At 40.0% G+C, this 15,593-nt stretch overlaps 1 protein-coding gene across 1 annotated transcript; it reads right to left on the reverse strand.

Moving 5' to 3' along the window:
* Positions 1-12,361: 12,361 nt before the first annotated feature.
* Positions 12,362-15,015, reverse strand: LOC124851326 (putative C-type lectin domain family 20 member A). The gene is made up of 5 exons (XM_047338751.1): positions 14,952-15,015; positions 14,484-14,849; positions 14,017-14,370; positions 13,688-13,779; positions 12,362-12,635 (listed from the first exon to the last, which is right to left on the reverse strand). The coding sequence occupies exons 2-5, from the start codon at positions 14,548-14,550 to the stop codon at positions 12,552-12,554; spliced, it is 597 nt and encodes a 198-aa protein (XP_047194707.1). The 5' UTR covers positions 14,551-14,849; positions 14,952-15,015; the 3' UTR covers positions 12,362-12,551.
* Positions 15,016-15,593: the final 578 nt, after the last annotated feature.

Genomic DNA, 15,593 nt, shown 5'->3' on the forward strand with positions numbered 1-15,593 from the left:
CCTCCTCTTCTACTGAAAATACTCAGTGTTCTGTTGAACTCTTTATGCAAAATGGCAAAGATGCAAACAACAACATTTTCCTCGTTTATCTCTGGAGGCATTTCACTATGCAGATAGTTCTGATCGTATCTGACCAAGACTGGTCTCTGCCTCCACCCCTGTACAGGTGGTGAGTGAATGAATGTCTGTTTGTCTTGCTCACACCGTGGATCCAATGATACCTCTGTGACAGGGATGTTTGAAATGTTTATCTTTTAATTTTGTGATCACCTCTAATTCCATCCAATATGTAGATCAGATGAAAAGACAAGAAAAATAAATGATGATGAGTGTTATTATTTTTATACTGCTATCATCTATGCATTATTTTCATTATAACAACCAGTCTGATAATAGTTCCTAGTCTCTCTCTCTCTCTCTCTCTCTCTCTCTCTCTCTCTCTCTCTCTCTCTCTCTCTCTCCTCTTTCTCTTTGGCCACTCACATTGAATCTGCTTCTTGAGGTTTCTTAGTTCTAGTAAAAGCTTTTTTTTTCTCTCCACAGTCGTCAGTGCTGCTCGTTGTGGGAACGGTTGTGTTTCTCTATAATTTTACAAGGTCTCAACTTTACTATGTAAAGTTCCTTGAGATAATCTATTTTATGATTTGGTGCTAAACAAATAAAATTGAATTAACTCATTAACCAATTGCATAACCTCAGGCTGTAACCCCACTGGATATTGAAGCCTGCCTTCAGGTATCCAGTGTTCATCTTTACAACCTGGATGTGTTCATGGAGACACAATTTGCACCACATGTCTCAGATCCAGTCCTTCTAGGCCCGAGCAACAACTCAGCCCCAGCATGCTGTGTGTTTCCTGATCTCAATTGTATTCACTCATCTCCCTCAGGGTTATTTGATATCATCAAACTCTGTATTACATCTGTCCTGGGTCTATGAATGTGTTTCAGGGTGGATTTTGGAAACTTGCTGATTTCAGAATGTCTGCTTTCACAGCAGGGTCATTCAGGTCCAGAGGAACCTCTGGTCTCCAGGCTGCTTGTTGCCCACAAGACAGTTTGATCAGGCCTGTCAGACAACTCACAAAAACAAGCAACTCAGAAATAAACTTCCACCCTGTGGTAGTTTGCCATCTTCAACCTGTGCAGTTTATGTCTGACTACATTTTTTTTTCTGGACTCATATGAGGTCACCCTGACCTTTGACCACTGAAATCTAATCTGTTCATCTATGAGTCTCAGGCTGTGTTCGAACTCCCTCACTAATCACTGTATAGTTCACTATATAGTGAGTTCGCCATTTTTAGTGGTGTCTGAATGTTTACAGATTTTTTTTATACCCTATGTAATTGACTCATTGTTTCCCACAATGCATCATGAAAAGTGGTTTACAACCAATGTTCACTAACCAAACAATATATACCATCATGCATTTCACTCGTGGTGGAGAGACGGGAGGAGTGAGGGCAGCAGGAACAGCCCAACCTGTCGTTTTAATGTAAATAGAAGCAGAGCGGTGCATCAAAGCACAAAGTGTGGGAAACAAGTTTATTTCCACATTTAAAGATGATCATCCAACATGTTATTTTTTTTACAATAAAGCTGTAAAATGAACATTTAAAATTTACTTTGGGATTTTCCACGTTGTTGTTGTTGTACATTTTATTCCTGTGGCAATGATGTCATTTTTCGTTGCAGACAAAATGCGATGAATAGTGTGGGAAGCTTTTTTGTTCTTTTCCGATGAGCTCACTATATAGTGCTCTATATAGCAGTCAAATTTTTGACTTTTCATTTCAGTTTTGATCTTGTGTTTGGACTTTGTTTTTGTATATTTGTGTTTTGGGATTCGTACTCTGTATTTTAACCTTCCCCTTCCTTGTGTGTCCCTCGCCTCAGTTTAGTTGTCCATGTTGTGCCATTTCCTGTTTTATTGTGACCTTCACTTCCTGTTCCCCCCATATGTCATTGTTGGTCACTTCAATCTTGTGATTGTGTGCACCTGACCTCATGTGTTTCACCTGGGTTCAGTTATTCTGTCTGTGTCAGGTCGTCTCTTCACTTTGGTTCTGTTCAGTCCAGCTCCTGTGTCTCTGTTTTGAGTTTCAGCTCTTGGATCACCTGAGTTCTCTAACCAACCTTCTGAGTCAAAGCAATTTAATTAGTTGATGAAGTATTTTTCCCTGCACTTCTTGTTTTGTTCTGTTTCTTTGGCAGCATTTGTGTCCAGTTATACAACAAACCTAACATTAACGAGGCAAAAAAGGCTTTTTGTGAAGTCGATGACCTTGAACTAATTTCAGTTGTAATCAAATCATCCTTGAAGTGAATATTTGTGTTGGATGTAACAAAATTCCCTGAAGGTGTTTGTGATATATCACATTCACAAGAACATGAGGTCACCGTGACCATGACATTTGACCTTCAGTCACCAACATTGTTTCAGTTCATCTCTGAGTCCAAATGAAGCTTCGGACAGAATTTGACATGTGTTCATAAAAATGGGGCAGACAAACAACCTGAAAACCTCCACCTAGGTTTTTCTGCATCAAAGGAAAAATACACATTAAACATTAGACCAACATGTCTTTCAGTGTGGTCACTTCTGGCTGAATATGTCTGTCTGTGCCAGTGTTCACCACTAACAGCAAACATAACTAGTTCTAGTGTAGATTTAGGGAAATGTAACACGAGCTCTTCCTCTTCTACTGAAAATAGTCAGTGTTCCGTTGAACTCTTTATGCAAAAAGGCAAAGATGCAAACAACATCATTTTTCTCGTTTATCTCTGGTGGCATCTCACTATGCAGATAGTTCTCTGCCTCCACCCCTGTGCAGGTGAGTGCCTCCACCTCTGTGACAGGGATGTTTGAAATGTTTATCTATTAATGTTGTGATCACCTCTAATTCCATCCAATATGTAGATCAGATGAAAATAAGGATGAAAAGAGAAGAACAATGAATGATGATGAGTATTATTATTAATAATATTATTATTATTATTATTATACTGCCATCATCTATGCATTATTTTCATTAAAACAACCAGTCTGACAATAGTTCCTGGTCTCTCTCTCTCTCTCTCTCTCTCTCTCTCTCTCTCTCTCTTTCTCTTTGGCCGCTCACATTGAATCTGCTTCTCAAGGTTTCTTAGTTCTAGTAAAAGAGTTTTTTTTTCTCTCCACAGTCGTCAGTGCTGCTCGTTGTGGGAACTGTTGGGTTTCTCTATAATTTTACAAGGTCTCAACTTTACTATGTAAAGTGCCTTGAGATAATCTATTTTATGATTTGGTGGTAAACAAATAAAATTGAATTAACTCATTACCCAATTGCATAACCTCAGGCTGTAACCCCACTGGATATTGAAGCCTGCCTTTAGGTATCCAGTGTTCATCTTTACAAAATGGATGTGTTCATGGAGACACAATTTGCACCACATGTCTCAGATCCAGTCCTTCTAGGCCCAAGCACCAACTCAGCCCCAGCATGTTGTGTGTTTCCTGATCTCAACCAAAAACAGCAGCTCTACAGCAGCAATGCCTGGAAGAATTTTTCGACATCCTGAAATAATTCAAAGGAGTCAACATGATAACTCTTCTTTCCAGTGATCTGGCTGCTTTGCATTGTAAATCCTCTCTGGCAGGAGTTCTTTGTATTCACTCATCTCCCTCAGGGTTATTTGATGTCATCAAACTCTGTATTATCTGTCCTGATTGCGAGATGAGAGTGTTTGATAACATTTTTGATGATTTCTCAGGAAATAATTTATGTATCTTGACTGAAAAAGAAATCAAGCATGATTGGTGCAACTTGCTTGTATTTAAGGGGACTGTTGGGCCTTGGTGGAGTTATGCACGCTACTAAGTGGCATTGTAGTTTGATTATAGGGCCTAAAATTCCCACCAAGGTTATGTTTTAAAGCTGTGTTATGTTTGCAAGACATCCACAGTGAGCAAGAAGGGAATCAGAGATTTGTTGGTGGTAAAATCCATGAGTGCATCTGCAGGACTGTTTACTCCCTTTGTCTGTGTCTCTGTTTGGCCTTTTTAGACCTTCTTTTGTCTCAAACTCTGAGGCTGTGTTAGAGCTGTGCTGAACCGGGATGGAGGAGAACAACATGTTCCTCTGAACTACCCCCTGACCCCAACCATCCTGAGACTGAGACAGACTCCTGCAGTTCACCAGCCAATCAACTGTTCAGTTACACTTTCTGAAAAAGTGAAAGTAAAATACATTAAATACCCTGAAATCAATGAAATTATTTTTAATTGTAAAAGATACTTCCTGTAAGTGGCTACACTCAAAAAAATAACTCATTGGGTGAACTCAATTCAATTGTTGGCAGGTTTTCCATCCAATAAATATATGTAGCTTTAACTCAATTTAATAAAATCCCTGCAATATAATTTCTTCTCATTAGTCCAACTAATTTCTTTCACATGAAGCTAAAATAACATTATTACATTAACTAGTTGATTAGCTAGGTTGATTTACATAACACCAACTTATCTTTTTTAAAGGCAGCTAAAGTAAAATATCTACATAGATGATGTTAAATTGATTTTAGTTAGTCCAACACAAAATTATATAATTGGAAATTAATGAGGTAATATTGCTTTTCATCTGATCCCCGTTTAGACGCATGAGACAAACCTTGTTTGAGTTTTTTTTTATTTTAAAATGCTCAGAAACTAGCATAGTAAAAACCAACCAACATTGAAAGGGTTAGGGTTAACCCTGAGCTCAATGTTTCCTAATCTCTATAAACAGATTATGTGTGTGAGGTTGTTTAACTTGCGTTTCATTATAAAGTTCTAGTTTCATGGGTTTGACTGTTGATGTCAGAGACAATTATTTACAAAATGAACATGGAAGCAGAGGCCAAGGGAGGACTGTCTGTGACCTACATTTCCCATAATGCAACTTTAAAGCATTTTTCTTTGCACCTGATAACTTCCACCTCCTTTTAAACTCTACTCCCTCAGTTTATAATTCAGGGTTTCAGTTATAAATGTGTGGTTTTCAAACTCAAGCCAAAGTAACCGGTTTACAGATCTTCTCACACCCACACAATGAAAACTGTTTTCAGTGATGACTTTATATTAGTCTTGACGGTGAAGCCAAGAGTCTTGACTGCCCCCAGGTGGCTGACTGTAGTACAGGCCATACACACTGCCCCCTCAATGTCAGTGGAGTTACATGGAAAAAACTAAAATGACTTGAATGACATAAAGAAACTTCAAGTGGAGAAGCGTCATCCATGTTTATATACAGTTCATGGATTTTTACAGAGTGAGTAAAACTTGTCTTGGTGGGTAAACTGTGTAAACTAACACTAACTATGTAAAATGTTGGAATGTCCCTTTTTAAAATCTCAAATTTTGATAAAATAATAGAATTGCACCGCTTGCTTTAAGCTTTCAGCCACAAATTATAGATCTATTCCAATGTGGCTTTGCTGCATGTGCACTGACATCCTGTCCAACACTGTTTTCTGTGGTACAGGAAATTTCTTCAACCTCTTCCAGGTCCATCCTGTTGTCAGCTGTCACTGCTGCTAAACTGGTTTCTTTGCTGTGGAGTAGATAAATAGAATTCATGTGCCACTTGGCGACCTGGTTCTTCAGTGGGCCCAATGAAAGAGCAAGTTAACTGGCTGCATTTCTGATGCCAGCTAAAGCATGTCTTTGTTGTTCGACCCAAAAACCAGCAAAGGCTCATTTATTGGGGTCTGAATTTGAATCTGTAGTTTGGACCTTTCACTTTCTGTGTCAAGTTAAACTTCATATTTCAGTAGTTGGCGTGATGGTAATAAGCGTTTACTTTGTAGAGAAGAGGGTCTGTGTTTTTGACTTGGTGTATATAAGCGATAACAGATTGATTTAAAGTGTCAGTAGTTTCAGGAAAAGAAACTGTTTCACTTTGGGGAACTACATGCAGCAGTTGGGTAAAACAGACCACGGTCTAACTTTAATGTTAAATGTTATTTCCATGCATTGTGTCACACCTGCTGACACATGATAGTGTCTTACCACAAGCTTTGGTCTGTTAGTATCTCCTTCTTCACTCTGTTTCCATATCAATTGACTGTTATCTTATCTCAATTCCTTCCTCTGCTTGTGCTCGATTCCCTTCTTTGGTACTGGATGTTCTCTCTGTGCCCTTCTCTCTCTCCTCAGCTCCCAGTGCAAGGCAGCCTCTGACTGTGAAAACAAGTGTTTCCTATCAGCTGCTGTGCCAGACTGGCCAGTTGCATAGACCATGAGGTCCAGCTGGTAGACCTGTAGCTATGCACCTGGCAGATGTGCTCACAGACATTTCAACCTGTAACTGCTCCAGTCTGTAGTCCCCACATGCTTCAAGGAGACCATCATTGTCCCTGTTCTGAAGAAACCCAATACCCTCTGCCTGAACCACTAACGCCCAGTAGCACTCACCTCCACCATCATGAAGTGCTTTGAGCGGTAAGTCAAATACTTCATCACCTCCTCCCTACCTGACTCACAGGACCCACATCAGTTTGCCTACAGGCCAAATAGGTCAACTGCAGATACCATCTGCCTCACCCTATTTAATAGGTTGGAAATGCTATGCATTTAGTTTGAATTTTAACAGATATCACCCTATATTTTGATAAAATAACTGAGCTATTATATCACTTTCGATATAAAGATTATACTCCACATCAGTAGATAGTGTTGTTTGTACTGCTGTGGATCCTGACTGGAAGATCAGGCTCCGCACATGCACAGCTCATAATAAATGAATTCAGCTTGATCAAGATGTTAAAATCTGGTCTTCTCCCTTCTTCAATCCACAGGTAAAATAAAATTCAGTTTTGCAACTTCATTTTGGTTCAGAGTCAAGTGTGAATGTTATGTCGGCTGTCGAATGCCGGTGATTGTGAGAAGTGTGGTTCGAGTACAAAAAAAAGTATAGTTCGGTGACTCGTCGTCCTGACAGGCTTCATAATGGCGGGTGCACGTACTTTTTATGAACTTTGGTTTCAGCCACTTGTTTAATAAATCCGTGTAACTGATTTTACGGTTCTGTGACGTAACAAAATCTGTTCTCATAGTTGTTAAAGGTGTTGGTTAACCAGCTCTTGGCGAATGTTCACGAGAGATGTTATATGCAAATTAGCTTCACTTTCCCAGTCACAACCTGGTTACGCCATTTTGTAAAATGCTGCTGATGAGTTTAAGTGTGTGTGCAAGAGTGTAAAAGTTGATGTGTATAATGTGAGGAAGTGCTAAGAAAGGGAAAAGGGAGTCAGTGTGGGAATGTATGTTCAGTGAATGTTTCAGTCTTGTTAATTAGTATTTATGTATTTGTCATTTAATTTTTGTAATATTTTGGATATAATTGTAAAAGAAAGCACTTTAAAATGAGAGTGAGAACTAATGGAGAATTGAAGTGGCTGTGTGTTGATCCATATGTTGAACATAATAAATGAGTTCAGCCTGACCAAGATACTAATATCTGGTCCCTTCTTCAATCCACAGGCTGTATGTGTTTCTATTGGTTACGCAGAGCTCCCTAGCCTGTGTAGCCCTTGCTGCCAGTCCAGATTTACCTGCAGTCAAGTGCGTCATCCAGACAGCTGAGGCCACCTGTGTAACGTCATCATGGCCACGGTCAGCCCCCGGTGGACGCTGGTCTTCGAGATCCAGTAGAGACTGTCTGATCTGAGTGAAAGCAAGCTACTGAGAGTTTTAAGTTCCATTGATACAACTGACCTGATTGTTTACTACATAAGAAGTGAGGAACTGGCAGCCCTGGAGGATGAAGGCATGGCTCAACTCCTTTCCCTTGATGACATGCTGAGTGACCTGCTGGTTAAGGACCCCGGAGAGGGCGGAGTTAAGAAGGGAGGTTCAACAAGTCACCAGCAGGGGGGCTCCACTCCCCCTCATCCTGACCACAACCATCTAGACCAGGGGTCTTCTACTAAAATTGCAGGAGGTCCAGACATCAACCCTCCTCCCCTTCTGGGGTCCGGATAATTAGAGACATACAAATATGGGCTCTGACTAAATCAGCTTAATTAACATTTTTATTGCATAAGGTTGCTTTTGTGACACATTTTTGACCAGAAAAGGATTCTGAATGAAAAGGAGGACCTGTTCTACCAGGCTGAAGTCATCAAAACGATCACTGAAGTTTCCAATCAGTTTTTGTATGAACTCAACATGAGAAGAAATATCTCTCTCATCCTGAATTTGCTTCATTGCTGGAAAATGTGTAAAGTTCTCTTGAAGATCCACTTTGAAAATCTTCAACTTCCGCTGGAAAGACTGGACAGCTGCTACCAAATCACACACAGAGTTGATCTTGCCCTGCAGTTTTAAGTTGAGGTAATTTAGGTGTGAGGTTATGTGAACTAAGAAGGCCATAAAATCTTTTTTTCTCTCATCTTCAAAAAACTGAGCAATCTGTCTGGCCTTGTGATTCTTCTGTTGTTCCAGGAACATTTTTATTTCAATTTGAAAGACCCAAACGCGTGCTAGAACTCTGCCTTTGCTCAACCATCTAACATTGCAGTGCAGCAGTAGGTCATTTGAATTTGCATCAACTTCTGTCAGGAATTCTCGAAGGAGGCGATGTTTATGTGATGACGATGCCCTGAGAAAGTTGATAAGTTTCATCACAGTATTCATAACCTCTGCATACTCTTCTGAAAGAGGAGAGCACAGAACAGGTGGATAATGCAGTGATATGAGGAGAGGTCTGGGTTGTCCTCTCTCACTCGAGTTACTGCTCCTTTTTCTTTACCCATCATGGAGGGAGCTCCATCGGTGGTGATGGACACATCTTTCATTGTGATACCTCTCTGTGTTAACATTTCTTTTATAGCTAAGTATATGTCTTCCCCTCTGGTGTGTGTTGTAAGTGCTGTGATGCCTAAAATGTCCTCTCAGAAATCTTTCCTCTCTGCGTGGTAAAATATGACATATACCTAAAGTTGAGCATTGTTACTAATATCAGTTGATTCATTAACTGCTAAAGCTATGCACGGTGCACTTTTAATAGCAGCAGTGAGCTGTGACTGAACATCCTCTCCTAATGTTTTTGTGCGTCTTGTGGCTGTTGTGGCTGAGAGGGGGATTTGTTGAATTTTTTCTGTCAGTTCACGTCTTTCTTTTCCATCCAGAAGTGTTTCGGACACAGCATTCATGCACTCTTTAACGATACTCCCATCTGTAAAGGGCTTTTTATGGATCCCAAAATCCACTGTATTCTCAGCGAACACTCGTATGTCCGCTGTTGTGCGGAGAGGGGACGAGAGAGGACCCGCGTAGATCGCTCATACTGGGCTTTGAGCTCATTTATTCATCGGGTCCTTACCTCGGACTGCTGCGGGTAGGAGTCTTCAAAGTGTCTGTGTTTGGTTTAATAATGGCGTTTCAAATTGCCGCTTTTGACAACCGCAACAGACTCAGAGCAAATAAGACACCAGTCTTGTTGAGCTCACTGCAGAAAGAACAAACACATACTTTTCTGTCCACTCCGCGCGGAAGACTCGGTTTTCCACGTCAACTTTCCTAACTTTTGATAACGCCATATTTCGCCTTCATCCGTGTGTCTCCGTCTGCGAGCTTCTCTCTACCTAGCAACCCGTCTACACAGTATATGATAGCAACACATAGGACACAAGCGGCTCCACTGGGCTGGCGTCATTATGCCTGATTAAAAGTCTCTTAAAAGTCAAACAAGGCCGCCGATGTATTTATACTTTTTCTTTTTTAATGGAGAGTCGCGGTCCGGATTTGGACCGGAGTCCGCCAGTTGGTGACCCCTGATCTAGACAATTATCCATCTCCACCGACCACAGACAGTTCCACACATCCACCACACACGTACAATAAGAAACCTCACCACGTCAATGCCGGCCAAATCACCCCACAACGGTGTTGATGGTACTCCTCCTGGTAGAGTGAGTCTATCCACTGGTCTGGGAGATCAGGTACTAAGGTTTAATGATGTTGCATCTCTGCTTCCCCGCAGAGAGTTTAAGTTACATGGTGGACACATTTCTGATGTTGGTTCTGACATGTCATATAGTAGCCTTTGTAAACAAATAGATGAAGGTGTGCAATAAGTTTGTGCACCAACCTACTCATTGTTGTAACCACCAACTTTTAATAACCTTCGATTTCTCATTATCAAAATACATGCCACTAATAAAAAACTCCTTTTCTAGATGTCTACCTGATAGTGCTGTAGCTAAATTTAAGGAAATAATTCCAATTACATTAAACCCTGTAGTAGACGTCGATATAACCAACAAATTCTTTAAAACCATAGCTCCACTGAGATTGACCATCTTGTCGATAGCTCTGTAAAGTCATTACGATTAACATTAGACTCAATAGCGCCTCAAAAAAAGAAACTTGTAAAACATAGTAAATTAGCTCCCTGGTGTAATTTCCAACACACATGAATTAAAACAAGCGTCAAGAAAACTCGAAAGGAAGTGGTGCTCCAACAATAGTGTTGAAAATCACCTAGCCTGGAAAAATAGTGTTAAAGTTTATAAGAAGGCCCTCCACAAAGCAAGAGCTGCCTACTACTCCACACTAACAGAAGAAAATAAAAACAACCCCAGGTTTCTCTTCAGCACTGTAGCCAGGCTGACAGAGAGTCACACCGAACCCAGAATTCCTCGATCCCTGAATAGCAATATCTTTATCACCTTCTTTAATGATAAAATTCTAACTATTAGAAATAAAATCAACCATGTCCTGCCCTCAGTTTGCACTAATACCCTATCAAGAACAGAAGTCTCAGAAACAGCTGAGAATCTTACCAATTATTTAGACAGCTTCTCTCTGATCACCCTTGATCAGCTGAGCAAAATAATCTCATCTTCTAAACCCTCAACTTGTATTTTAGATCCCATTCCCACAAAATTACTAAAAGAAATTCCGGCCCAACAGAGGACAGTTCCAACCCTATCATACACTGTACACTGTGAGCTCTGTAGCTGCTTGTAGTCACAGCCACACAAAGTTTACACTCTATAGTCAAATGTAAAAGCCATGTTTAATAAAGTTATCAAATAAAAAATGGAAATATTCCACTGTCATGTGAATCATTTTTACCATAATTCCTCCTTACATATTTTATGTTTGTGTGTATATATACATTTGTGTGTGTGTGCGTGTGTGTTGCACATGCAGTGTGCGTGTACATTCCTGTTTTGGGAATGTTGGGGTAAATGGGGCTGCAACTTCATACATTGCAACTGCAGTCTATGGTCTTACCCCTAGGGGTCAGCAGAGTCAAATAGAAAGCTGGAAGATACTGTCTCCTAAAGCATTGAACTTAATCAGTGTCAATTTCTGGGATTTCTGGGATGAATGTGAGTCTAATTCTTTAGACATTATTCAGAAACAATTAAAAAACCTGTGGTTATTTGTTGCCCCTTTGCAAACCTATGAGTGAGAAAACAAAGGATTTGTTTATAAAGTGTAAATAACAGTTTTAATGATGAGGGTCAGACTCTTCTACAGGATGCATTGTTGGAGATAAATAGTCTAATACTGGACCAGATGCTAAGTCTAGACTATTTTTCTAACACATATACTTTGCTATTACTGGAGTCTCAATAGTTGGTCAAAATAATTCACTGGAGATGGTCAGAGTTCAATGCAGTGGAGTTTATTCTTTTACAAGTTGTAAACAAGAGCTGGCTCCAGAACCCAACTGAAGACTGAGCTTCAAACCCTCTGCTTATATGCTCATCCTCGTCTCTGCTGTAGCCCGTTCAACCAATCAGGAGGTGAATCTCTCCATCTCCTGATTGATTCAAAACTTCTGATTCGTCCCGAGCATAATGGTGTCGTACATTCCCAAGTTGACTTTGTCTCCCCCTACAGTTACGTCATGGGTCGATTCTAATGGTGTATTAAAGTTGTGGTTGTTGGTCTAACTTTGACACAATTATAAATCTTGGAGTTTTGGAGGCCTCTGTTTCAGGCCTTACTCGATTTAGAAGGTCCTGTCTCCAGACTCCATTAGATTCGGGCGATGTCTATCTGCATTTTTTCAAATGATTACATTTCCACACACTTAATATATGTTAAAAAAGTAATCATTCCAGTAAGGGCGCAAACATGATTAAATTCCTTTATGCTGGATATATGGTGCTGTCTGGTGAAAGCGTACAGTTGCAACCAGAAATTAGTTTTACATGGGCTTGACCTGTGCTGTGGGTCTTTGTCATTCCCTGAGTATTAGACATAATCAGCTGTAACATTATTAACCTGCCTAGCAACTAATTACATTTTCCTTCCAATGGAGACTCTCCCTGTGTCTGTTGTTAATTACGCATACAGTTCCTGATGCTCTTTATACACAGACGCACAGTTTAAGCATATAAGCACACAAAGGCTAGTTTTTCTATAACAGCATTCATTGGTATGGTTTAACTGCATACAGTCATAGTGGTGTGTATACGTGCAGACATGCAACATTAGCGCATGCAATAAAAGTTGAATTCAAATTTTTAAAGCTCAGTCTTTTTTTTCTTGTCAGAACCTTTTTCCTCCTAGTGGAAAACTTCCCCATCAGCCTTTTCTTTCCACTTCAAAGTGACGCCACTCAGTCCTTTCTCCTTCAATCTTTCCTGGAGCTGAAAAACAGAAATGGAGACTATTTGAAATACTTTTAACAGATTCCTTTGCTCTCTAGGACAAAGAGTTCTGTGTTTTTAGTCAATTCAATTATATTTATATAGCGTATATATCATAATATACATCATCTCAAGGAACTTTACATTGAAAGTCAAGACTTTAAAATGTATAAAGAACCCAACAGTTCCCACAACGAGCAGCAGTTTGGAGACTGGAGAGAAAAACTCCCTCATCAACTAGAAGAAACCTCTAGAACCAGACTCAATGTGGGTAGGAAGGAGAGGGGGGTGTAAAAGAGGGAAGAGAAGAGAGAGAGATAGTGGGAGGAGAGGAGGCTGGAAAAGAAGGGATAGAAAAGCGAGATAGGTGGAGGAGAGAAGGGTTGACAAGAGGGAATGGAAGAGAGAGATCGGAGGAGAGGGGGAGAGAGAATAGAGAGAGACCATCATTATTAATGGATAGATGTTATTAGTGACAGCAATAATAATTAATATAATAATAATAATAATAATAATAATAATAATAATAATAATAATAATTCAAAGGAGAATATTTAGAATTAGAATTGTTGTTTGTCTGAATCCTGCAGCTCTGGACACATAAACAGCATCAGGTCCCAAAGTAACATTTTCTTTTGAGTAATTTTTGGTATTTATTGGAAAGATGATATTTACATGGACACTGCTCTTTCGTGGCAGGAGCTGTTACTGCTCAGCTACCAAGATATTTGTCTGCTGGAATGTTTGTATTTTGTGATCGTCACATAGCAATCATGCCAAAATCAGGATTTATGTTTCCTTGTCTCAAAAACTGCAGATCTACATTAACAATACCTGGAAGAATTATCTGTCAAAATAATTAAAGGAGTCAACATGATTATAACTCTTCTTTCCATTGGTGTGGCTGCTTTGCATTGTAGAACATCTGTGACTGGAGTTTTTTTACATTCACTCGTCTCCTTCATGGTTATTTGATGATGTCAAACTCTGTAATACATCTGTCCAGGGTCTATGAATGAGTTCATGTTTCAGGGTGGATTTTGGAGACTTGCCTCTTTCAGAATCTGTTCTTTCACAGCAGGGTCATTCAGGTCCACAGAGGAGTCCTGTAGCTCCACCCTCACCTTCACCAACGTCTTTACTGCTGCTTAGACAAAGAACGAGGAGAGAAACAAAACACACGTTTAATGTGGTGGATAGTTTAGTGAAACCTACAGTTATTCCTGTGGAGATAGAACTACTCAGATCTTTGGTTTAAAACACAGAGTGAGGAACCTCTGGTCTCTGGGCTGCATGTTGCCTACAAGACTGTTTGTTCAGGCCTGTCAGAAAACACACAAATAAAAAATAAGCGGCACAGAAATACAAAAAAGATTCTCACTTGGGACGCTGTAGCAGACAAATGGTTTTCTTTTTTCACAGGAAAATAACCTCCATTTTCCTCCCGTCTTCAAATATGCAGCACCACATAAGACTTTCATCGAGCCAAGTTTGTTGTGACCGTGATACCAGGAGCTGAATGAGTAGTTACTCCCGTCGGACCAGTAAATCTGAGGATCTCTGTACAAACCGATCCATGCCCATCGGAGAGGTGTTATCAAGTTCCCTATATTGGTTCTGTCAGCGTTGTTCCTCATAGTGGCCAGATCTGTGAAGTGTTCTCTGCAGTGCCTCTGAGCCTCAGACCAATTCTTTGTTGTACTCACTAGCACAAAGTCAGAATCCTCTAATGTTCCTGCAGTTAAGTTTGAGAACAGAAGAGGGATAGTTGAGATCACACAATGGTTTTCAAAATCATATCTTTACATTATGTTGTATAGTAAAGATCAATATAAAGCACATCATTACCTCTGTAGCAGACAAATGGACTCTGTACATGGCAGAAATCATCAAACCATGTTCCTGAGTTCTGCATGCCCACACAGAGCTGATTGGATGCAAAATAGTTAAAAACCCAGTTCCTATATTCAGCTCCACTCTGGTTGAACCCATCTGACCACTTCCAGTCAATGTGACTGAACAGGCCAATTCAAACCTTAGAGCTGTGACCAGCAGCGGAAACTGTGTCTTTAAGTTTCTTCATTTCTTCAGTGTTTTCAATAGTGGCCAGGTCTGTGTACGTCTTTCTGCAGTAGCTTTGAGCTTCAGTCCAATTCATTGTATCAGACACAAAGTGGTACTGATGGAGGAGGCATGTGGAGAAGGTGAGGCACCCTGAGGATAAAACCAGTTATTTTTGTTATGTATGAGGACTCAAATTAATCTCTATATTCAGATTTCATGTTAGACATCATACAAACAGTGAAATTCACTGACCTGAGAGACACAAGACACCAATGAAGATCCCTTCCATCCTGATGCTGCTCTGTGGACTGTCTGTGCCAGTGTTCACCACTAACACCAAACTGAACTAGTTCTAGTGCAGCTTTAGGGAAATGTAACACCAGCTCCTCCTCTTCTACTGTAAATAGTGAGTGTTCTGTTGAACTCTTTATGCAAATATGCAAACAACATGTTCTCATTTATCTCTACAGGCATCTCACTATGCAGATAGTTCTGATCGTATCTGACCATGACTGGTCTCTGCCTCCACCCCTGTGCAGGTGGTGAGTGAATGAATGTCTGTTTGTCTTGCTCACACCGTGGATCCAATGATACCTCTGTGACAGGGATGTTTGAAATGTTTATCTATTAATGTTGTGATCACCTCTAATTCCATCCAATATGTAGATCAGATGAAAATAAGTATGAAAAGAGAAGGGGAAAAAATTATGATGATTATTATTAATATTATTATTATTATTATTATTATTATTATTATATTGCTATCATCTATGCATTATTTTCATTCTAACAACCAGTCTGACAGTAGTTTCTGCTCTCTCCTCTCTCTCTCTCTCTCTCTCTCTCTCTCTCTCTCTCTCTCTCTCTCTCTTTGGCCGCTCACATTGAATCTGC

Source organism: Hippoglossus stenolepis, chromosome 23 (assembly GCF_022539355.2).
Source record: "Hippoglossus stenolepis isolate QCI-W04-F060 chromosome 23, HSTE1.2, whole genome shotgun sequence".
Classification (NCBI taxonomy): domain Eukaryota; kingdom Metazoa; phylum Chordata; class Actinopteri; order Pleuronectiformes; family Pleuronectidae; genus Hippoglossus; species Hippoglossus stenolepis.

What these genes read in the sequence shown, in the direction of transcription:
- LOC124851326 (XM_047338751.1), bottom strand. Translation starts at nt 14,550, where the DNA reads ATGCAGAACTCAGGAACATGGTTTGATGATTTCTGCCATGTACAGAGT. An exon ending in TCCATTTGTCTGCTACAGAG is followed by an intron (nt 14,371 to 14,483) that starts GTAATGATGTGC and finishes ACTTAACTGCAG; the next exon opens with GAACATTAGAGGATTCTGAC. An exon ending in TGTCTGCTACAGCGTCCCAA is followed by an intron (nt 13,780 to 14,016) that starts GTGAGAATCTTT and finishes TTGTCTAAGCAG; the next exon opens with CAGTAAAGACGTTGGTGAAG.